We start from the raw sequence: 26,395 nt of genomic DNA, 5'->3' as shown, positions 1-26,395 counted from the left end.
TTTGAACACACTTGATATCAAACCACCATACCATATTTATTTATATTACATGCCACATGTCAAATCTCTGGGCCTTGCAGTTTCATAAAAGATTGCATTATATGTTTGTAATGAAAACATGTAGATCATAAGGCGTGGCCAGTTTAGATCACAGAGGCATGATTTGAACAAACTTGGTAAAGTCAGAGGTGTTATAAGTTTTCAATAATATAAATTGAGAAAACAAGTTACATTTGAGTTGGGACCAATTTTTCCCCCTGGAGCATGATTTTGCATACTTGCTTAAGCAGCACAATATGATGTTACAAACTAAATATTTAACAACTGACCTTGTGGTTTCAGAGAAGAACTTAAAAGTTATTTACTAAAACTTTTCCTTAGTCCACAAAAATCATTCTGCACCCAGGATGTGGACTGTTTTGACCCCGTGGGCAGTAGCTGTCCACTGTACAATTTTGCACGCTAAATATTTAATCCCTGACCCTTGTGGTTTACATAGGATGATTAAGTCTATTTTTAGCTCTGGTGACCTATATATGCAGCTGACAAAAATGGTTTGAACAAGTTTGTAAGAGGGTCACCCAATAAAAATTCCTGCAAAAATCTATTTTATTAGATATTATTTGAATGAGAGTTTACACACAAGAAATGACAGACAAACGGCAGTCATAAAAGAATTGCACAAGTGAGCTAAAACTGAGAAACACACTCATGAGGTACCATATACTGATGTTAAAATGAAAATGAGAACTGACTCTTTCCTGCCCATTATTTTGAAATATTGGTGATGGCAAAGAAGGAATGACACCAAAGGTAAGACCCACATCTGATACAAATGTTACCTTCGACTGAAATGAAAGTAATAAACCACATCATATACATATGCATGTCTGTCGTATTAGGCACTAAGTTGGTAAAATAATTGTGTTAGTTAAGTACAACAGAAATGTCCATGGTTTCAAAAAGTTCCAATAACATCTTTATTATGTACAGCAAAATTCCTCTTTCAATTCAAGATTTAAAGCGGTGTTATGACTGAATACAACAGTTGTATGTGAATAACATTCTAAACAACCAATAAATGCTTTGTTAAATTACTTTAATTAATGAGAAAGAACAATATCCAAGTTCCACAAAAATCTAGAGCTTTGACACAGACGTGACTTATAACCCCACATGCTGTAGTGACACAGAATATTTTTCATGCTGTCTTCACAAAACCGGAGAAGCTAATTTATGGTGTTTTTTAAGAATTATTATGCCATTATCATTTATGGCCATTTTGACTATTGAACTCTTGAATTCTTTCGCATGATATGCCGCCCAATGACTGTGAACAAAATTAATGTAAAGTCATTTTAAAATTTCACAATGAATGACATGGCCTGGACAAGCTCATTAATGGCCATTTTTTACTTTTGAACTCCAAGTGTGACCTTGACCTTTGAGTTATCGACGTTATTCTTTCCCAAGACACACCGTCCAATGATTGTGAACAAACGTATCCAGTAATTTTAAAATCTCACAATGAATGACATAGTTATGGCCCGGACAAGATCATTTATGGCCATTTTTGACCTTTGAACTCAAAGTGTAACCTTGACCTTGAAGATATTGACATAATTCTTTCGCATGACACACCGTCCAATGATTGTGAACAAATGTACCGAGTAATTTTAAAATCTCACAATAATTAACATAGTTATGGCCCGGAAGAGATCATTTATGGCCATTTTTGACCTTTGAACTCGATGTGTGCCCTTGACATTGCAGATATTGACGTAATTCTTTCGCCTGACACACCTTCCAATGATGGTGAACAAATGTGCCAAATGATTTCAAAATCTCACAATGAACGACATAGTTTTGGCCCAGACAAGCTCATTTATGGCCATTTTTTACCTTTGAACTCTAAGTGTGACCTTGACCTTGGAGATAATGACCTCATTCTTTTGCTTTAAACACGGTCCAATAATTGTGAACAAATGTGCCAAATGATTTTAAAATCTCACAATGAACGACATAGTTATGGCCCTGACAAGCTCATTTATGGCCATTTTTGACCTTTGAACTCAAATTGACCTTGACCTTGGAGATATCGACGTAGTTCTTTTGCATGACACGCCGTCCAATGATTGTGAACAAATAAACCATGTTTTTAAAATCTCACAATGAATGACATAGTTATGGCCCGGACAAGATCATCTATAGCCATGTTTGACCTTTGAACTCAAAGTGTGACCTTGACGTTGCAGACATCGACGTAATTCTTTCCCATGACACATCGTCCAATAATTGTGATCAAATGTGCCAAATTATTTTAAAATCTCACAATGAACAACATATTTATGGCCCAGCCAAGCTCATTTATGGCCATTTTTGACCTTTGAACTCAAAGTGTGACCTTGACCTTGGAGATATCAAATTTGGTGAAAATTGGATGAAATTTTTGGGACAGACCGACAAAGTGACTCCTATATACCCCCATTACCAATGGTAATGGGGGTATAAAAATCAGTTAAGTGTAATTTGTGCTTTTTTCAGAGATAATTAAAGAAAAGAACACAATCATAGATACACAAATCTGCACAATTTTACTAAAATAACAAATATATTGACTCAGTAAGAACCTATAAAAAAAAGCCAACCACAAAAATAGATAAGAAATTGCTAAATGCTTATTTTACATAATAAGTTTAAAAAAACAAGAGCTGCCTCCATTGGTAGACATATGCCCCCAAAAAACGCTTTTTCGAAATTTAAACGCAGATTTCCAAACCTTAAGGAAGACCCTTAGTTAAAGGTCAAGGTCAAAGAGGTCAAACTTTGTGTGCGTATGGAAAGGCCTTGTCCATATACTCAGGCATACCAAATATGAAGGTTACATCTGAAGCGACATAGAAGTTATGAACATGTTTCTAGCGGAAACGCAATTTGTTGATGATTCAAGGGCCGTAACTCAGAAGTGCTTGGGTAAATTTGGCTGATTATTGACCTTAACCTAGATTTTATTGCCTTACACATTTTTATGAAGTTTGGTGAAGATCTGATGACAATTGCTGGAGTTATTGAGCTGAAACGAGAACAAACTATTTTTTTATGATTCAAGGGCTGTAACTCAAGAGTGTCTGAGTCAATTTGGCCGATTATTGATCTTGACCTAGATCTTATGACCTTACACATTATCATGAAGTATGGCGAAGATTCTATGACATTTGCTTCAGTATTTGAGCGGAAACACGAAAAACCACATTTTTTTGATGATTCAAGGGCCGTAACACAGGAGTGTCTCTGTCAATTTGGCCAATTATCGAACTTGACCTAGATGTTATTGCCTTACACATTTTCATGAAGTTTGGTGAAGATCTGATGACAATTGCTTGAGTTATTGAGCGGAAACGTGAAAAAACACACAATTTTACAGTGATTCAAGGGGCATAACTCAAGAGTGTCTGGGTCAATTTGGCTGAATATCATTCTTGACCTAGATATTATTGCCTTACATATTTTCATGAAGTTTGGTGAAGATTTGATGACAATTGCTCGAGTTATTGAGCGGAAACAGGAAAAAAAAACAATTTAACGATGATCAAGGGCTGTAACTCAGGAGTGTCTGGGTCAATTTGGCTAATTATCAAACTTGACCTAGATGTTATTGCCTTAGACATTTTTATGGAGTTTGGTGAAGATCTAATGACCATTGCTTGATTTATTGAGTGGAAACTATTCAGGACGGAAAGACTATCTGACTAACTTGACGGTATGATTTTAATATGCCCCCAGAACCTATGTTCTGAGGGCATAATAATTAAGTCAACTTCCACACAAATGCTTTCACTCGTATATCTTTTATAAGTGTTCACTAAATACAAAGGACGGCAACAAATAGGAAAATTAGTATTCAAATATTTGGACATTAAAGTTTTCCATTATTTGAATATTTGATCATTTTGTTTTACATATATTATTATGCATAATAAAGATATGCAATTCTATATTTTCATTGTTTACATTGATGCTACAAATATATTACAAGAAAAATGTTCAACAAAATAAAAGCATATACATAAAACTAGATTGCATACATAATTTTAAAAAGAGCTATGTTTAAGAAACACAATTCGCTCCACAGCATTTTGAGCCGCACAGCAGCTATTTTAGAGGAAAAAAGTTCAAGGCCCATTATTTTGTTTAAAATCAATTGACCATAACCAAATTCGAACTTCAGATTTAAGTCACATAGGTAGACTCACACAAAAAATAATGTAAGTATGTGAAAGTTTTTCCAAAAAATATCAGAAAAGTGTTGTCTATGGTCCGTAACTTCTTCAAAAATCAATGGACCAAAACAAAACTTAAACTTGATTTGTAAGTCATGTTGTTAGATCCCTTACCAAAAATCAGGTCAGTATCTGAAAGCGTTAAGGAAAAAAATCTGGAAGTGTTATTTTAAAGAAATTTGTAAAGTCCAAGGCCCGTAACTTTGCAAAATAATTGGACCGTAACGAAACTCCAACTTGATCTGTGAGTCATGCAGGTAGACTCATATACACAAAAATCAGGTAAATATCTGAAAGCATTTAGGAATAAAAATTCTGTTAACAGATTCCAAAGGGACAGACTGTGAGACTGCTTTATGACACATATCTAGGGCATAAAAAAATCAAAGATATGCACATACATAGCATTTGAACTGTAAACATGCAAACAAATCTACTTTGAAACATTTGACCCTAACAAAATGCACACACGGATAAATCCCACCACAATTTATCTTCAAAATTTGAAGACAAAAATAAAATATAAACGAGGACCAAGATGGCCTTAGTTCACTCACCTGAGAAGAGTGTGTTCATTGAATTTTTACCAAATGTATTGGGCTGTTTGTAAAACATGCATGCCTGCATATGGGCTGTCAGTTGTAATGGCAGCCATTGTGTGAATATAAATATATTAGTCATTGCGACTTTGACTTTTGACCTTGGATTCTTGAGTTGTCATCTGGACACCATTTTACAGTGTTGAGTCATTGTTATTAAGACGTTTGACCTAGTGACTTGAACATTATTTTGGTCATCTGCCAGTCAGGATCAATGTAACTATGAAGATCATGAATCTAGGCGTAAGCATTGTCAGTAAATATCAAGAAACAATTTTATTGTTTTGAGTCACTGTGATGTTGATCTTTGATGTAGTGATTTGAAATTTAAAAGGGGTATTTTTATAATCATGATCAATGTACCTATGAAGTCTTTATCCTAGGTGAAAGTGTTTTTGAGTTATCATTTGAAAACCAATTTTTGTATTTTGAATCACTGTGACTGTCACCTTTGACCTAGTGACAAGAAGATCAATAGGGGTCATTGGTGAGTCATGTAGCCAACAGTTAACAATTTACATTCCAAACCTAAATTTGGTACATGTAGCTGTATATTTTAGAACCCTTTATCAGCAGTAGCATATATCCATTTTTAATGTCTTCTTTAAACACAGCCTGTTGACCAGAGCTCACACACCAACAAATTACAGCAAAATGTTATTCCTGATCCCATACATTAACTTCATAAACAATCAATGTGTGTATCCTTCAGCATGACTCATTTCTCTCATAATCAATGTTAGGCATCAATGGGTTAATATCAAATTGAGTTGTGTGTGTTTGTTCTTGTGTACTTCTAGATTTTAGAGCACATATGAACTGTAGTGTCCTAGTATGATAACAAAAATAATAATTGTATAGTGTTTTCATAGTTGACATGTTAAGATTTTAAATTACAAAACAAACAAATGAATTACACTCCATCTTGCATCATTTCAAGGTCAGCCCACTGTAAGTCCGTTTGGAAATTTTCAATTTAGTGCTTTGTGTTTAATTACCATAACAAAAAAAACTTTAAACCACAAACATCTTTAAAAAAGATGCAATGATTATAATGCACACATGTCAGATGGATAACAAAGTTATAAGATGTTCAAAACATCTACATGATAAATTCCATTTTTGATTGATTTAATAAGAAAATTCTATCAACTTGACCATTATATTGTTTCACGATCCTAGGCGTAAGCTTTCTTGAGTTATCATCCAAAAACCATTTTACTGTGTCAAGTAACCGTGACCTTGACCTAGTGACATGAAAGTCAAAACCGGTCATCTGCAAGTCTTGATAAATGTACCTATGAAGTTTCATGATCCTAGGCATAAGCGTTCTTGAGTAAAACAATTTTACTATTTTGGGTCACCTCAATGTACCTATGAAGTTTCATGATCCTAGGCGTAAGCGTTCTTGAGTTATCATCCGGAAACCAATTTTCTAAGTTGAGTCACCGTTACCTTTGACCTAGTGACCTAAAAATCAATAGGGGTCATCTGCAAGTTATGATCAATGTACCAATGAAGTTTCATGATCCTAGGCATAAGCGTTCTTGAGTTATCATCCGGAAACCATTTTACTATTTCGGGTCACCTTGACCTTTGACCTTGTGACCTGATGATCAATAGGGGTCATCTGCAAGTCATGATCAATGTACCTATGAACTTTCCTGATCTTAGGCATAAGCGTTCTTGAGCTTTCATCCGGAAACCATTTTACTGTTTCGGGTCACCGTGACCTTGACCTTTGATCTAGTGACCTGAAAATTAATAGGGTCATCTGTGAGTCACGATCAATGTACCTATGAAGTTTCATGATCCCAGGCATAAGCGTTCTTGAGTTATCATCCAGAAACCATTTTACTACTTTGGGTCACCATGACCTTGACCTTTGACCTAGTGACCTCAACATCAATAGGGGTCATCTGCGAGTCATGACAAATGTACCAATGAAGTTTCATGATCCTAGGCGTAAGCGTTCTTGAGTTATCATCCGGAAACCATTTTACTATTTCCGGTCACCGTGACCTTGCCTTTTGACCTAGTGACCTCATGATCCTAGGTCTTAGCGTTCTTGACTTATCATTCGGAAACCATCTGGTGGACAGACATACGGACCAACATGAGCAAAACAAAATACCCCCTCTTCTTCGAAGGGGGCATAAAAATGTGACTTCCATAGTGTTTGATCACAAGGCTTGACCGAAACCATTTTTGAACTCAACTCTTGTATCAAAGAAACAAATGTTCTGACCAAATTTCATGAAAATTGGGCCAAAAATGTGACTTCTAGAGTGTTAACGTTTTTACTATATACATATAGAGTAAAATGCCCAGCCACACTGGCGGCCATGTTTTTTCACATGATGATTGGGCAAAAATTGTGACTTCTAGAGTTTTTACAAGGTTTCTCTATAGCCAAATAGGGAAAACTGCCACTATATCCATATAAAGAAAAATGACCTGCCCACTGGCGGCCATGTTTTTTCACCGATCTGGACCATTTTCGAACTCGTCCGAGTTATCAATAAAACTAATGTTTTGACCAACTTTGATGATGATTGGACAAAAGTTGTGAGTGTTTACAAGGTTTCTCTATAGCCAGATATGGAAAACTGCCACTATATACACATGGATATATAGAGAAATTGCCATGCCCACTGGCGGCCATGTTTTTTCACCGATCTGGACCATTTTCGAACTTGTCCGAGATATCAATTAAATCAATGTTTTGACCACCTTTCATGATGATTGGGCAAAAATTGTGACATCTAGAGTGTTTACAAGGTTTCTCTATTGCCAAATAAGGAAAACTGCCCCGCCCACTGGCGGCCATGTTTTTCAACAGACCTGAACCACTTTTGAACTCAATCAAGATATCATTAAGACAAACATTTTGACAAAGTTACATAAAGATTGAACATAAAATGTGACTTCTACAGTGTTTACAAGGTTTTTCTTTTTTTTACCTAGTGACCTAGTTTTCGACCCGGCACAACCCAGTTTTGAACTCGGCCGAGGTTTTATTGGGGCAAAGCTTCTGACCAAGTTTCATGAAGATGGGACAAGAAATGTGGCCTCTAGAGTGTTTACGAGCAAATGTTTTCGAAAAGACAGACGGACGGACGACAGACAAAGACCGGTCAGAAAAGCTCACCTGAGCAATCAGGTGAGCTTAAAAAAATTCTATCAAACAGATCACTCCAGGATTTTTAAATCTATGATATTTGTCTCCTCTTAGTACAGACTGGCTCACCTGTTTCTTGTAAGCATAGCACAGTGCCTCAGCGGCCCTCTTGCCCTCGTCATAGCACGACCGTGGTCCTATAGGGTTCACATGGCCCCAGTAGTCCTCTGTTTGGGGATGCACCTCTGGGTCTGAAATAAGGAAACAAGGGGACATGACTCTGAATGGGAACAAAAGTGAATTATTGACGATTTACACAGATAAGGGACAACAGATAACCAGCCTCATAACATAAGTATCGAACTTTGAACAAACATTAATTTAGTTACAGATCCACCCCTGTGACTACCGGTAAACAGATAAACAAAATGTAATAGTTTAACCACAGGGCATCATTAAAAGTTTAATATATAAGTGACATATTTACACAAATGTATGTACAAAATATAGAACAAGAGCTGTCAAACTATTCGAGTGCTTGACAGTATAACATAAGCCATTATGGGGAAATTGTTCATATTTAATAATTTATTAGACGATCTTTCAAAAATAAAAAAGGAAAAAAAAAATTGTTTGGGGGGGCGGGGGTAAGGGGGGGGGGTGAGAGGGGGGGTATAATGTGGGGTATCAGATGATGTTTAAAAAAAAAAATGGGGGGGGGGAGGGATTCTGGGTAGGGGCGTGGGGTATTGTTTGGGTGGAATCCATTGTGGTATTCAGGTAAGTGTTGTTTTGTCAAAGTAATAATAAAATGTGATCATAAATAAAGAAGTTACGGCAAATTAAGCAAAATGTTCAATTATCTAAGTGTAAAAGGGGCCATAATTATGTCAAAATGCTTGATACAGTGGTCTGCTCTTGTTTATAGGTTGGGGTCATGTTGGTAAACAAGTATGCAACATATAAAAGCAATACGTCAAAGGATATAGGAAATATTTGGGAAAGTACGCAAACTTTGACATAGATTTATCAATAATATGCATATCCAATAATAAAAGGGGCAATAATTATGACAAAATGCTTGATAAAGTTGTCTGCTCTTGTTAATAGGTTGGGGTGATGTGGGTAAACAAGTATGCAAAATATGAAAGCAATAAGTCAATGGACAATGAAAATAAATGGGGTAGTACAAAAACTTTAACATTTGCTGCACATTCTAAGTGGAAAAGGGGCCATAATTATAGCAAAATGCTTGATAGAGTTGTCTGCTCTTGTTTATAGGTTGGGGTCATGCTGGTAAACAAGTATGCAAAATATGAAAGCAATATGTCAAGGGACAATAAAAATAATTGGGGTAGTACGAAAACTTTAACATTTGCACGCTAACGGAACGGAACGGAAACGCCGACGCCGGGTTGAGTAGGATAGCTCCACTATATATATTTCATATATAAGCTAAAAATGCTTAATATATGGTGGATTTTTATAAATTCTGTATTACTTTATTCAGGTAGAGAAACAAACATTTTGCCATTCACCTTATGTTTGATAGCATTTTGGTTGCAAAAAAACAACATGAAAAAGGTTGTAGCAACTACAGTTTGCAACAAAAACTTGTTAATGAAGGCATTGTTTTTCCTTCATATAATCCACAAAATCATGTTGTAGAAGAACAAGCCACTACTTTAAGTATTAAGATCGCCCTACCTCCATACACTTCAGATGTGGAGGCCAGCAATAGTCGGGCCCTACACCGCTTGGCCAGGCCTGACAACACACAATACAGGGACACATGATAACATGAGCTTTGCCACAAACATGATTAATAGAGCACAGTTCTGGGAAAACTGGGCTTAGTGCATATTCTTAAAGTGTCATCCCAGTCTGCACAGGCAAATCAGGGACAATATATTCTGCTTAGATTGAATTTTTTGTTTAAAAGAGGTCTCTTTTCCAATTTAGGTGAAAATTGTCATCCCTGATTAACCTGTGCGGACTGCACAGTTTATCTGGAGCAACACTTTACACACATGCATTTAGCCCACTATTCCCAGAAATTATGAGACATTAACAATGTTTCTTGCACATCAAAACATCATTGTGATGACATATTATGACTTAAAATTTTATTGCTTGAGAAATGTACATTATAAGATGTAAGCTACACTAACTTGTCACATTTTATGAAGATAAGCTGACAAACAAACCAAGAGATGGAAATACTCCAATATACCCCCTGCCTGTGGGTACATGTATATCAACATAAGATCTTAAACTATAAGCTGGGCTGCAGAAAGTCTACAAAGAATACCTTATTCTAGTGTTCATCAATCATGTTGAGTGCCAAATAAGGTCAAATTTTCAACCTCTCTGTGAAATGACTGGTGTACACATAAACACCACATTCATGGTACATAATGATTTTTATTTATCAACATATTTTAATATAGACTAAGATATAGGATTACCAAGAAAACTCTGAAAAAAACAAGAGCACCGCATAACGGGTGCCACGCTCGGCTGCGAAAGCTTGTCAGATTTTTTTTTTTTTTAAGAGGTCACAGTGACCTTGACCTTTGACCTAGTGACCCAAAAATGGGTGTTACGTGTAGAACTCATCAAAGTGCATCTACATATGAAGTTTCAAAGTTGTAGGTGGAAGCACTTTGATTTTAGAGCCTATGTAAAAGTTTTATGTTAGAGGTCACAGTGACCTTGACCTTTGACCTAGTGACCCAAAAATGGCTGTGGCGTGTAGAACTCATCAAGGTGCATCTACATATGAAGTTTCAAAGTTGTAGGTGGAAGCACTTTGACTTTACAGCCTATGTTCAAGTTTTATATTAGAGGTCACAGTGACCTTGACCTTTGACCTAGTGACCCAAAAATGGGCGTGGCGTGTAGAACTCATCAAGGTGCATCTACATATGAAGTTTCAAAGTTGTAGGTGGAAGCACTTTGATTTTAGAGCCAATGTTAAGGTTTTAGCACAACGCCTACGGCGGATGGCGGACGACGAGCTGGCTATGACAATTCCTCGGGTTTTCTCGGAAAACAGCCGAGCTAAAAATCAATACGTCTCGCTCTATATACAGCTAACAACACTCCAATCCTAAGATCTTTTTACTTATCTAGAGTACATAGTACATGTACTGAAGGAAAGGTAAACACAATCTAGAGTACATAGTACATGTACTGAAGGAAAAGTACAAGTAAACAGAAACTTTTGACATGCATAAACTTTAAAATTGTGAGTCCATATTTATTGAATAAAAAAAGGTAATCATTAAGTTCTGTTTTTAACCACACACCATGTACATTATACCTCTGATTCACCTGCAAGGTTTTATCGATGATCACAACATGTGTCATTTCTTTTTGCAGGCACAGTACATACCGAGCATGTTGATGGTGCCGATGGTGTTGGTTTTCAGTGTCTTCACTGGGTTGTACATGTAGTTGGGGGGCGAGGCAGGGGAGGCCAGGTGGTAGATCTGATCCACTGGAATACAGACAACAGGCACTGTCAGCTCACAATGGTCAAGTTTGTATAATCTTGAATAAAGCCACATTGAGGGAAAACTGGGTTTTATGCATGTAGCTTAAGTGTCTTTCTAGAAAAGCCAGTGCAGTCCAAATAGGTTAATCAGGAATGGCACTTTCTGCCTTAACCAGATTTTCAATAAGAAGAGAGTTTCCTTAAAGATACAACATAATAAATATCATATAAGTGGAAAGTGTTGTCCCTGATTAGCCTGTTTTCCCAAAACTAGGCCCAATTAATACAGAACCATAATATGAAATACATACGGAATATTACGCTAGTCAATTGTTCCAAGAGTTTGTATCAGTTGAGTGGCTAGTGTGATGACGTAACTCACGAAAGGCGGAGCCTCGAATGTGATACGAAATAGTGCAAGCCATGAGACTGATATAAACATTTGTAACAATTGACTTGTGTAATATTCCTTTTATTATATACAACTTTGAATCATTTAAGTTAAAAAAATGAGTTCAAGCGTTCATAATTAACCAAGAATGCTCTTATAATTTTCTGCATTCAAAGTGACATCATTAATAGTAGTCCGGCTAGTATGGTAATACAATGGGAAGACTAGCGAGTAGCATAATATGGGAATTATTTCTGAGCAATTGTATTTTACCGATTGATATAACTTGTATTTTTTGCAGGAGTATAATATACTTTTTTCCTTTTTCATCTTTACTTTCCATATTTACTTGTGTTGTTTATCATAAGCCAAAGACGGAGGGATGAAAAATAGGGCCTATCCGTCCATCTGTCACACAACTTTTTAGGTATATATCTCAGAAACTATATAAGATATCACCATGAAACTTCATAGGTGTATAGATAGCAATGAGGAGAAGTGCCGTGCACATAACCCTACACTTTCTTTAATAAGAGCTATTGCCCGTTGTATTTTTTTGTGTAATGAATTTTTTCAGGGCTATATCTCAGATACCATGAAAGATTTCAAAATGAAGCTCCATAGTGTATTGATGTCAATGAGCAGAAGTGCCATGCTTAAGAACCATAACCCTTCACTTTCTAAAATAAGAGTTGTTGCCCTTTATTGTTTTTGTATGATAAAACTTTTCACGGCTATATTTCCTATAAGATAAAACATTTCAACAAGAAATTTCATGGATGTGTAGAAATCAATGGGAAGAAGTGCCATGCACAAGAACCATAAACCGTCACTTTCTTAACTAAGAGTTATTGCTCTTTCTTGTTTTTTAATGATGTCACTATTCGAGGCTTTATCTCAGATATGCTACAAGATTTCAACATGAAACTTCATGGGTGTGTATATATTAATGAGGAGAATTGCAATGCATAAAAAACAACTACCCTACACTTAATTATAACCTATTAATTATTACCCTACAATTAATGATTCTACTGCATATCAGTACAATTGCACCATTCCATAAAACAAAGTTTACTTGGCAGGGGATATCAATTCAACAAATTTGTTTGTTTACAGTAATGTAAAAATTCTCACAAGAACCAACTATATTGTAATAACCCATTTTTGCATTTTTCAATTCAATGCTGCCTTTATTCTTCATGTGATTATGACTATATTTAGTACAAGAGCACCGCCTGGCGGTTGCAGACCGCTCATGTATTTTTCTTTTTAAAGGTGAAGGGACCTATCTCAATTTCAATCACAAAGGAGGGAGGGGTGGAGTGGAGAGGGTATATAGTGTGGGGGTGTGGTCATTTATTGCACTATCTTCCAAAAATGAAACAAGAGGGCCATGATGGCCCTAAATCGCTCACCTGACGCATTAAGAACAGATGAAAATTATGACCTCCATTGTATACACAAGGTTTTTCTATGATTTGACCTAGTGACCTAGTTTCTGACCCCAGATGACCCAAATACTTTTCCAATCCAGATTTAATCAAGATAAACATTCTGACCATATTTCATTTGGATCTAATGAAAACTTTGACCTCTATTGTCTACACAAGGTTTTTCTATGATTTGACCTTGTGACCTAGTTTCTGACCCCAGATGACCCAAATACAATTCCAACCTAGATTTCATCAAGATAAACATTCTGACCAAATTTCATAACGATTGGAAGAAAACTGTGACCTCTATTGTCTACATAAGGTTTTTCTATTATTTGACCTATTGACCTAGTTTTTGACCCCAGATGACTCAAATACAATCCCAACCAAGATTTCATCAAGATAAACATTCTTACCAAATTTCATAAAGATTTGATGAAAACTGTGACCTCTATTGTCTACACAAGGTTTTTCTATTGTCTCAAAGGTTTTTCTATGATTTGACCTAGTGACCTAGTTTTTGACCCCAGATGACCCAAATACAATCCCAACCCAGATTTTATCAAGATTAACATTCTGACCAAATTTCATAAAGATTGGATGAAAACTGTGACCTCTATTGTCTACATAAGGTTTTTCTATTATTTGACCTAGTGACCTAGTTTTTGACCCCAGATGACCCAAATACAATCCCAACCCAGATTTCATCAAGATAAACGTTCTGACTAAATTTCATAAAGATTGGATGAAAACTGTGACCTCTATTGTCTACACAAGGTTTTTCTATTATTTGACCTAGTGATCTAGTTTTTGACCCCAGATGACCCAAATACAATCCCAACCCAGATTTCATCAAGATAAACATTCTGACCAAATTTCATAAAGATTGGAACAAAACTGTGACCTCTATTGTCTACACAAGGTTTTTCTATTATTTGACCTAGTGACCTAGTTTTTGACCCAGTGACCTAGTTTTTGACCCTAGGTGACCCAAATACAATCCAAACCCAGATTTCATCAAGATAAACATTCTGACAAAATTTCATAAAGATTGGATGAAAACTGTGACCTCTACTGTCTACACAAACAAATTGTTGACGGACGCACACACGCACAACGGACGCCGGACATCACACGGTCACATAAGCTCACCATGACACTTCCTGAAAGGTGAGCTAAAAAAAAATGTTTCAATAAAAAAATAAAACTTGGGGGGGGGGGGGGGGCGGGGGGCAGGGTATTGTGTGAGGGTGTGGTGGTCATTTATTAGATGATCTTTAAAACAAAAAAACTTTTTTGGGGGGGGGGGGGGATTTGAGGGGGGGGGGGGGGCGTGGGGGATGGTTTGGGTGGAGTCTATTGTGGTATGTCAGGTACCGTAAAAACGCAGTCATAAGTCGAGATTTTTTACCTCCAAAATTTGATTAAAACAAGGGCTGTTTGTAAAACATGCATGCCCCCCTATAATGGCTATACGTTGTAGTAGCAGCCATTGTGTGAATACGTTTTTTGTCACTGTGAACGGTGGTGGTGGTGGTGGTGGTGGTGGTGGTGGTGGTGGTGGTGGTTGTGGTGGTGGTGTAGTAGTAGTAGTAGTAGTAGTAGTAGTAGTAGTAGTAGTAGTAATAGTAGTAGTAGTAGTAGTAGTAGTAGAAGTAGTAGAAGTAGTAGTAGTAGTAGTCGTAGTAGTAGTAGTAGTAGTAGTAGTAGTAGTAGGTGGTGGTGGTGGTGGTGGTGGTAGTAGTAGTAGTAGTAGTAGTAGTAGTAGTAGTAGTAGTAGTAGTAGTAGAAGTAGTAGTAGTAGAAGTAGTAGTAGTAGTTGTAGTAGTAGTAGTAGTAGTAGTAGTAGTAGTAGTAGTAGTAGTAGTAGTAGTAGTAGTAGTAGTAGTAGTAGTAGTAGAAGTAGTAGTAGTAGTACCGTAGGTTTCCACGTATAGCGCGCAGTGTTCTACCTCCAAAATTCAAATTAAAAAGCTGATGCGCGCTATACATTGATACAGCGCTATCCTGGCTGCTAAATTGGGAAAAAATAAGTTGTGTAATCGTAAATAATAAAAATGGCCGCCATGTTTTTTTCCAGAAAACTACCACCCTATAATCGTACAGACTGAGGGGCCATTGTCAAAACAACAAGAAGTCGCTAATGGTAGATATGAACGCGGTAGAAGAAGTTTTGGTCAAAAATAAATTTGTTTGAATAAACTTGCGGACATTTCTTTGTTTGTGTTTTTACACTTCATTATTGATGAAATCCGATGGGGATTGTTGTCGACATTCCGGAGAGCAAGCAAGGGTAGGTGCGAACGAGGTCTTTTTTGCAGGTAACGGTAGGTGTGAAAGAGGGTCATTTTGCACTTCGTAATTGGCAGATGTTATTGAGTAATATGCGCCACGACTTGTTAAGACGCTAATTGACATTTGAGTCACTGATTGACACTTGAGAACATGATGATATGCAATTGCATTTTGTGTGTATAAATATTGAACGTTCAACAGTGGTGTACCTCAACAACTGTATCCCTGTCTCCCATGCGACATTCAAATTTACCGGCAATGCCCATGCTTTCCCCGTGGTCAAATCACACGATGTACACTAATTCTTATTTTCTCACGCTTTTCACGAAATGCACGTGGACTGTTAATCTTTTGCTAGAAAATTACAAAATTGTCAGAAAAGTATACTGCTATGCAACCCATGCTCCTAATCATAATGACGCTTCCTATTTTGAATGCTTAATTAAGCTTTCCAATGCCCCGGATTATTGGATTGTGCAATAGTAAAATTGCGGCCATTTTCGGTCCGATTTGGTGGTTTTATTGTCTTTAAATATTTTTTTCTCCATTTTTGCATTTAAAATACAGCCTGCGCGCTATACACGGGAGCGCGCTATACGTGGAAACCTACGGTAGTAGTAGTAGTAGTAGTAGTAGAAGTAGTAGTAGTAGTAGTAGTAGTAGTAGTAGTAGTAGTAGTAGCAGTAGCAGCAGCAGTAGCAGTATTACAATACCAATACTTAAGAATGATCAAATGGGAAAAGGTAACCTAGCACTGGCAGTAAATATGGGGCTCATTTACAGGTCAGATTTGGAATCTCTGCTGTAAAATGAGATTTTGAATGAATTAAAGGGAGGCAAATCTGTACTAAAAAGAACATGCATAAACCGTAGTTGTCCCCCTTGTTTGAACCATGCTTAATCCTTAAAATGCCTATTTCCAGTAACTGTGACCTTCACCTGTGACCTTGACCTTTGACCTAGTGACCTCAAAATCAATAGGGGTCATCTGCGAGTCATGATCGATGTACCTATGAAGTTTCATGATCCTAGCCCCAAGCGTTCTTGAGTTATCATCCGGAAACCACCTGGTGGACGGACCGACATACCGACCGACCGACATGAGCAAAGCAATATACCCCCTCTTCTTCGAAGGGGGGCATAATTACGGTATCGACTTATGAGGTCAACCATGAAAAAAAATATTAATGAAATTCAACGAAGATTGATCCCCGCTGCAATTGTTGTTGTTTTAAAAAAAAAAACCTGTTGATTTACGACACATGAAATGTTGTCTTTTAACTGATACTTACCAATTAATATAACCACAGTTTGCAACATTTCAATTGTTTATATTTTCATAATTTAATCCAAAGTTTTTATGTTAGCAGGTGTTTTTTATAACTGAATGTGTAAACAAAAGATCAGGTCATTGTTAAAGTCTAGCGATAATTGGCAACCTGTGTGAATTCACAGTTTGACATCATCAAAGGAAAGCAATTTTCTGTCAAGAAGCCATAAAGCATCACCCTTCTAGCCGATAAAATAAGATTCCTTTAATTTGTGAAGCGACATGTTTAACCAATTGCGAGTAATCGTCCAATTATGTTTGAGCACGTGCATAGCTCCGCCTTTTTAACTGTTATGTAGAACAAAGGTGAAGTTAGCGGTCTAATGGTTATGTCAATCATTGTAATAAAAACGTGTTTTACCCAGGAAGTAATCAATTGTTTTGATAGTCAGATTAAAAGTGCAAAGATTTGATTACAGTGATCACAGTGTGTCATTGGATTAAAAGTTTGTGGATTATTACTAGCGTGGACAATTTTGTGCAAACTTTATAATAATAATTTATTAATTTGACTAACACATTTGATTTGTGAAAATGCCTGGAAAACACAAACACCATGCGTATGACAATGCGTTTAAAATACGCGTGATAGAATTTGCAGAGCAATCAAATAACAATAGTGCTGCTAAACGCGAGATTATGGTTTCGTATGTCGTTGTTGTGTAAATTATAATGTACATGCATATACGTCTTGGTTTCCTATGTTGTTGATTTTGTTTTTATGTGGTTCATAATGATTTGCTTGTCTATATTTTTTATCTATTGTTTTCGATTTCCTAAATATCGTACTGATTATATTACACAAAGTACATAAAACATGTGCCCACTATGTCTACATCGCACAGGGCTATAATGACATCATGGTCTATGTATAGAATAAAAACTTCCCGTACATCTAAAATGGCGTCTGTTTATGAAATTCGTGGATGGACAATTTCTGACTCGACTTATGACTTGGACATATTCAAAATCTCCGATTTTCGTATCATTTTTTACCCCCCGACTTATGAGCGGGCAGACTTATGACTGGGTTTTTACGGTAAGTGTTGTTTTGTCAAAGTATCAATCAAATCTAATCATAAATAAATAAGTTATGGCAATTTTAGCAAAATTTAATAATTTGACCTTGAGAGTCAAGGTCATTCAATGGTCAAGGTCAAATTCAATTTGCCAGTTACAGTACCCTCATGATAGCATGAAAGTATTTGAAGTTTGAAAGCAATAGCCTTGATACTTTAGAAGTAAAGTGGATCTAAACACTAAATTTAACCACAAATGACAACCAGAGTTATGCGGCAACAGTCCTTTACTGTCCTCTTATGATAGTTTGCGAGTGTTCCAAGTATGAAAGCAATATCTATGATACTTTAGGGGTAAAGTGGACCAAAACACAAAACTTAACCAAATTTTCAATTTTCTAAGTATAAAGGGTCCATAATTCCGTCAAAATGCCAGTCAGAGTTACATAACTTTGCCTGCACAGTCCCCTTAAGATAGTTAGTTAGTGTTGCAAGTATAAAAGCAATAGCTTTGATACTTTAAGAATAAAGTGGACTTAAACACAAAACTTAACCAAATGTTCAATTTTCTAAGTATAACAAGATGCGTTTGTGAAACACAATGTCCCCCTATATGACGTTTGACTTTGAAGGATGACCTTGACCTTGTGAAGGATGACCTTAACCTTTCACCACTAAAAATGTGCAGATCCATGAGATACACATTCATGCCAAATATCAAGTTGCTATATTCAATATTGCAAAAGCATTCATAAAATAAGCGATTTGGGCCACATATATTTGACCTCTGACCTTGAAGGATGACCTTGACCTTGACCTTTCACCACTCAAAATGTGCAGCTCCATGAGATGCACATGCATGCCAAATATCAAGTTGCTATCTTCAATATTGCAAAAGTATTTATAAAATAAGCGATTTGGGCCACATATGTTTGACCTCTGACCTTGAAGGATGACCTTGACCTTTCACCACTCAAAATGTGCAGCTCCATGAGATACACATGCATGCCAAATATCAAGTTGCTATCTTCAATATTGCAAAAGTATGCATAAAATGAGCGATTTTGGCCATATATGTTTGACCTCTGACCTTGAAGGATGACCTTGACCTTGACCTTTCACCACTCAAAATGTGCAGCTTCATGAGATACACATGCATGCCAAATATGAAGTTGCTATCTTCAATATAGCAAAAGTTATTGCAAAATGTTAAAGTTGCGCAAACAGACCAACAGACAGACCAACAGACAGACCAACAGACAGGGCAAAAACAATATGTCCCCCACTACTATAGTGGGGGACATAAAAAGGGCACATAATTCTGTCTTTAGAAGTAAAGTGGATCTAAACACAAAATTTAACCATATATTCAAAGTTACTAAGTCAAAAAAGGGCCATAAGTCCGTAAAAATGACAACCAGAGTTATGCAACTTGTCCTTTACTGTCCTCTTATGATAGTTTGTGAGTGTTTCAAGTATGAAAGCAATATCTATGATACTTTAGGGGTAAAGTGGACCAAAACACAAAACTTAACCAAATTTTCAATTTTCTAAGTATAAAGGGTCCATAATTCCGTCAAAATGCCAGTCAGAGTTACATAACTTTGCCTGCACAGTCCCCTTATGATAGTTAGTAAGTGTTGCAAGTATGAAAGCAAAAGCTTTGATACTCAAGGGATAAAATGGACCTAAACACAAAACTTAAACAAAATTTTCAATTTTCTAAGTACAAGAGGGCCTGAAAGGCCCAAAGTCGCTCACCTTAGATAACAAGATATTATTGGGACAAATCTTCTGACCAAGTTTCACGAAGATTGGAAAATAAATGTGGCCTCTAGAGTGTTAACAAGGTTTTACTATAGCCATATAAGGAAAAATGCCCTACCCACTGGCAGCCATGTTTTTCAACCAACCGGCATCATTTTTAAACCCCTCCAAGAAATAATCGGGCTGAATCTTCTGACCAAGTTTCATGAATATCAGACAATAAATGTGGCCTCTAGAGTGTTAACAAGATTTCACTATAGTCATATAAGGAAAAATGCCCCGCCCCTTGGAAGCCATTTTTTTCAAGCAAACATAATTATTTTCGAACTCATCCAAGATATCATTGAGACCAATCTTCTGACCAAATTTCATGAAGATTGGACAATAAATGTGGCCTCTAGAGTGTAAACAAGGTTTTATTATAGCCATATATAGCCATATAACGAAAAATGCCCCGCCCCTGGTGGCTATGTTTTTAAAGCAACCAAAACCATTTTCGAACTCATCCAAGATATCATTGGTACAAATCTTCTGACCAAGTTTCATGACGATCGGAAAATAAATTTGACCTCTAGAGTGTTAACAAGGTTTTACTTTAGCCATATAAGGAAAATAGCCCTGCCCCCGTGGTGACCATGCTTTTCAACCAACTGGCATCATTTTTGAACTCCTCCAAGATATTATTGGGATGAATCTTCTGACCGAGTTTCATGAAGATCGGACTATACATGTGGCCTCTAGAGTGTTAACAAGATTTTACTATAGCCTTATAAAGCCAGATAAGGAAAAATGCCCCTTGGCGGCCATGTTTTTCAAGCAAACGTAACCATTTTCCAACTCATCCAAGATATCATTAAGACAAATCTTCTGACCATATTTCATCAAGATTGGAAAATAAATGTGGCCTCTAGAGTGTTAACAAGGTTTTACTCTATATAGCCATATAAGGAAAAATGCCCCGCCCCCTGGCGGCCATGTTTTTCAACCAACCAGCATCATTTTCAAACTCGTCCAAGATATATCATTGGGATGAATCTTCTGACCAAGTTTCATGAAGATTGGACAATAAATGTGGCCTCTAGAGTGTTAACAAGATTTTACTATAGCCATATATAGCCACATAAGGAAAACTGCACCGCCACTTGGCAGCCATGTTTTTCAAGCAAAGGTTACCATTTTTGAACTCATCAAAGATATCAGTGGGACAAATCTTCTGAGCAAGTTTCATGAAGATTGGAAAATAAATGTGGCCTCTAGAGTGTTAACAAGGTTTTACTAAAGCCATATAAGGAAAAATGCCCCGCCCCCTGGCGGCCATGTTTTTCAACCAACAGGCATCATTTTCAAACTCGTCCAAGATATTATTGGGATAAATCTTCTGACCAAGTTTCATGAAGATCAGACAATAAATGTGGCCTCTAGAGTGTTAACAAGATTTTACTATTGCCATATATAGCCATATAAGGTAAAATGCCCCGCCCCTTGGCAGCCATGTTTTTCAAGCAAACGTAACCATTTTCGAACTCATCCAAGATATCATTGAGACCAATCTTCTGACCAAATTTCATGAAGATTGGACAATAAATGTGGCCTCTAGAGAGTAAACAAGTCAAATGTTGACGCCGCACGACGGACGACAGACAAAAGGCTATCACAAAAGCTCACCATGAGCACGTTGTGCTCAGGTGAGCTAATAAAAAGGGCACATAATTCTGTCAAAATGCACACCAGAGTTATCTAACTTTGCCTGCCCAGTCCCTTCATGGTAGTAAGTGTACCAAGTTTGAATGCAAAAGCATTGATACTTTATGAGAAAAGTGGACCTAAACGCAAAACTTAACCGAACGCCAACGCCAAGGTGATGACAATAGCTCATATTTTTTTTTCAAGAAATAGATGAGCTAAAAATGAATATAAGAACATGTTTAATTCCTCTTACATAATTCTTCTTTGGGGTGAACATTCAACTATATTTCCAAATTTTGGAATTGTGCAGCTTTTCAAATAAAATAGGAGAATACATTTAAAGCTAAACAAGAAGTATCGTTGAAAACGATGGATGCTCCCCTTATGTTCATGATAAAGTAAACAGATATTAATAATAATTAATGACAATAATGTATAATAGTATACACTCACTATTTCTTAAAAATGGAACTCCAACCCAAATTACACTATGGTCACTAAAGTACATGACCTTGAGAAAATCTATTATTAGCTTCGGTGAACTTGACCCCAGTGACCTCAAACTGCATCTAAAAGTAGAGGTCCATGCAAGGTACTTACATGCCAAATATGTAAGAGATTGGTAAAATATTGAAGGCGCCATGAGAATCTGTAACAAAATTGTGACAGAAGGTATGATGGAAGGAAGGAAGTAAGGAAGGACAAACTGGCAACTAAATGCTCCACCGAAAATTTTCGGGGAGCATAAAACAAAGTAATTGAAACATCAATGCATAATTCCACCTACCTTCAATAAATAGAGGGTTGACAATATCAGCGTGGATGAGCTCAAAGTTATCGTGGCCGATCCAGTGTTCCACGTTCTTCTTGCGTCCAGTGAAGAAGTTATCCACCACATACACCTCATGTCCCTGCATCATCAACTTGTCTGTCAGATGGGAACCAACAAACCCTGCCCCTCCTGTGATCTATAAATAGAACAATACCTGACCAAACAATGAGTTTAACAAAAACAACAAGAGCTGTGTTTGTGAAACACAATATCCCTACTGTGCCGCTTTGAAGCCATATATTTGACCTTTGACCTTGAAGGATGACCTTTCACCACTCAAAATATGCAGCTAAATATTAAGTTGCTATCTTCAATATTGCATAAGTTATGACCAAGGTTTAAGTTTTGGGACAGACACACACATATAATGACACACACATTCAATGACAGACACACAGGACAATCATTCGATCCGGGGCATAAAAAAACCTACCCGTTCATTATGGCTACAGACACAACCCATATAAGCATACTTAAGCATTGAAGCTTACAGAAAATATTCATTAAACTAGAAAGTTGCCAAATACACTGATGTCCCCATATCACATGCTTGGGCACAGACATACCCACTATAGATTGTACAGTACACAAAAAACAAATGGCCATAATTCAGACCAAACTGGTTTCAGTCAAATCACATTTCTTTCCAATAAGCTACAATTATAATGTGAAAAGCTGAACAAGACTTAAACAGTATTTAAAAACACAATACAGGATAATATGTTCTGTAATGAAATAATACACAGGGTCACAAGAGCCATAATTCTGCAAAAAAACTTATTGAAGCCAAAACTCCTTCCTTTAAGATTATCTACAAATTCAGGTCATTCAACTGTGACAGTTTGAGCAAGATCCATGAGTATACATGTAGTTAAAGATACAGTCCAACCCCTCTTAAGCAGCCAGTCAAGGGAAACAGCCAAATTGGCTGCTTAAGCGGGGTGGCCTCTTAAGAGAGGGTTGGGTCATAGGGAGTCTGAAGTTGATAAGTGCATGGCCAACTGTTCAATTTTTGTATAAACAAAATGGTAAATATGTGTACATGTACTAAACAATGTAAAGACTTAAAATAATTTTATTTCTTCCTTTCTAAAATCAGCTATAAGACAACATTTTCATTCAAAAAAATATTCTATTCCTCTTTCTAATCCTCATCAATATCATCATCATCAGAATCAAGTCAATGAAAAAGAATCATTCTCATGATTCATTGTTTACACAATGCGCGTTGTATGGCCCCAATGTAATTAAGATGGGAACAGTTGTGAATCAGTTATGCGTTAATAACTCCCGTGTCACTATAAATCGATAATTTAATTGGTTTATTGCAGTTTTATGGCTTTAAATATCTACCGCACTAATTGGTCCCGACAGTGATCTCCTTTACGATAAAATCGTGGCCAGTTACTTAAGAGACTGGTAAAAGCAACCGGGTGTAATCCTCCTGGTAATCGTGCTTTTCATGCATAATATTATAAAAAATATATTTTTTCGCCGCTTAAAGGGTTTTATCAAAATTAATATTGAAATCATTGTAAATATAAAACAAATATAAATGTTTTGTTTTATTCCCAAATGAGAATAATAATTTGTAATCTGAAACACACTCCCGATTGTTTAATGTTAACGAGACGTTTACAAATTCTAGCATCATGTATTTCCTTTGTCCCGACAAAAACGCGCGAAAATTATGCACCAATGTACAATGTCACGCCATACTCATGGTTCGAAAGCATGCATGTATTGATTTTTGGATAAAAACTTTGTAGCACAGAGAACATGTAGATCAGTTGATTTTGGTTAAAAGTTTCGTTGTTCTTTTTAACTTTTAATTAGCCGATAATTTTCATAAATGTGTGCTTGAAATAGTATGAGCTACAAATAATAAATTATAAATTAAGAATCTCCTTTCAAGTAATAATAGGTGATATTCGCACGTGCGGAAACAAAAAGATCAAACGGTCGCATATTGCTTTAAACCCGATAACCCGATAATCCGCCGCTAATAAATTGCAATTTGCAAACTGGCTGTCAAAATGTTTATCACACATCACGCTTCAGTACTACAGACCCTAAACCGCAGACTGGAAGTACGTATCGATTTTTTCGCCGTTGCGTCTGTGTAATTTTGCCAATGTACATGACTGACTTACTTGCGCGTGACCACTCATATGGGGGAAATTTAAGATTTGGGATGCAAAATTGCTGGCCGCTTGCCGGAGAAACGGGGTTACCGCTTAAGAGGGGTGCATTATATAGTGTTTATCGACGGTCGCGGCACAGACCGGCCGCCTACACGGGGTGACCGGCGATGAGGGGTGACCGGAAGTAGGGGTTGGACTGTATACCTATGTTTAGAGGGACAAGTGCAATGCTTTATGTCTCCCACTCCATGAGGCGGGGCGTAAAAACATGAAGCATTGTCTTTTGTAATAAAACTTCATGTTTTTATGCCCTGCCCCATTGAGTGGGAGGCATTAAGCATTGCACAAACCAGAATTGTCTTTTGTAATACCCTTACTTCAATTCAAACAGGTATATGGAGATACACATTTAACAAAATGACAAGGGACATTATAAAAATGATTATGTATAAATTCATTCACACAGTTACTTCCCTTAAATTGAAACAATCAACAAATCCCTCATTTTTTGTTTTATTTATATTGACTGCCATGAGATGTCTGGCTTACTTTGTTCTGATTTAAATTGTGCAAACCAGAGGATTTCAAAACAAAATGTCAACAGGAAACAAAAATGATAATGAATAGAAACTAAAGAAGACTGTCAAAATGTAAAACTAATAACATAATTGTGATTCGAAAGGACACTTGATGTAACATACAGTCTAACCTGTGTTAAGCAGCCTGTGGTCAAATTGGCCACTTACGGCAGATGGCTGCTTAAGGCAGGTCACCCCTATATGAATAGTTGGTCAGCTGATAGTATGATCTTCATTTGAAAACAAGAGGGACATGGGCCCTAAGGCCCTCCTCACCTTAGACTCAAAGGAACTTGACTATTCTGAAAGAGTGTGAGCTGATTCATGAAGATTGCACCGAAAAAGTGACTTCTAGAACATTCAGAGTTTTTATATGTGAACTAGTGACCTAGTTTTTGAGCTCAATCAAGCTTATGCCAAGTATTTACAATTGCAAATAATTGGTACTGAACATGCGTGAACTATGAGTTCTAATTGACAATGAACATGAGTGAACCACGTGTTCAATATCAGCCCATCGGGTAGAGCACTTAACTGTTTACTCCACCTTTGTTCTAAGTAAATCATTTAAAAGGTTGAGTTATGCACGTGCTATTAGGCCATTGGTTTAGCATGTTGATATTGACAAAGGAAGCAAATTTTATCGGCTTCTTGAAAGGAAGTGACTTTCCTTTGATTACGTCAAACTGATGATTAATCAGCAATCAAGTTTGTCACAAACAATCAACAGATTATCAATTTTAACCACCAGGTGGTCGCTAAAGACAAAGGTTGTTTAATTAATTCAAGTGTTGGCATCCACAAGATTGACTGAAGTACATACCAGAATCCTCTTCCTGTCCTTGTAGTTGAGTATAGGCACCCTAGGATACACCTTTCTCCTATAATATCCAGTACAACACATCATGTGAAAGTAAAACAAACCAGTTAAAAAAACTTGCATATGTCTCTTTGAACAACCTACATTTAGCATTATGTTGCTTAATGATTTTTGCCCCATGCAATTTTTTTTTGGAGGGGGACACTAGAAATATGTCACAGACACTCAATGCTCAACACTGCATATTGGATACAGACAAATCCATGATATATTCTGCAACAGACAAAAGGCTTAAGTTGGTTTCAGTAAAGATTCTGTTCATAATGCTCAGCATCACATTCAGCTGTTTTAGCACACAAGTTTCAGGCCACTATATATTCAGTTGAAAAAACAAACAAAGGACCATTATCGTTCATTAATTTGTTGCAGCCTAAAATTCTTATTTTCAGATCATTTACACATTAAGGTTTTAATTATCTGTGAAAGTCAGTGCAATACCAACCCAATAGTTAAAGGAGTTCAAACACATGAAATTACACATAAAATTAACAGAATAAACAAGTGCAATATTTGATGCCTCTCACTCGTTTTAGAAAGA

General features: G+C 36.7%; 2 protein-coding genes across 2 annotated transcripts in view; one reads left to right on the top strand and one right to left on the bottom strand.

Annotated features, from left to right (window-relative positions):
- LOC127833374 (60S ribosomal protein L8-like) overlaps positions 1 to 26,395 on the top strand; it is a 368,912-nt gene that overhangs the window by 304,639 nt on the left and 37,878 nt on the right. The window lies entirely within an intron of this gene.
- LOC127833366 (UDP-glucuronic acid decarboxylase 1-like) overlaps positions 1 to 26,395 on the bottom strand; it is a 52,267-nt gene that overhangs the window by 16,459 nt on the left and 9,413 nt on the right. Inside the window, exons 4-8 of the mRNA XM_052358577.1 lie at positions 25,801 to 25,858; positions 22,211 to 22,391; positions 11,398 to 11,502; positions 9,708 to 9,767; positions 8,130 to 8,251 (exon numbers count right to left, since the gene is read on the bottom strand). Of these exons, the coding sequence (XP_052214537.1) occupies positions 8,130 to 8,251; positions 9,708 to 9,767; positions 11,398 to 11,502; positions 22,211 to 22,391; positions 25,801 to 25,858 (526 nt within the window). The remainder of the gene's footprint in view (positions 1 to 8,129; positions 8,252 to 9,707; positions 9,768 to 11,397; positions 11,503 to 22,210; positions 22,392 to 25,800; positions 25,859 to 26,395) is intronic.

The sequence above is a fragment of the Dreissena polymorpha genome, chromosome 6 (genome assembly GCF_020536995.1).
Source record: "Dreissena polymorpha isolate Duluth1 chromosome 6, UMN_Dpol_1.0, whole genome shotgun sequence".
In the NCBI taxonomy this organism is placed as follows: domain Eukaryota; kingdom Metazoa; phylum Mollusca; class Bivalvia; order Myida; family Dreissenidae; genus Dreissena; species Dreissena polymorpha.
This window is presented reverse-complemented; position numbering and strand designations above follow the sequence as displayed.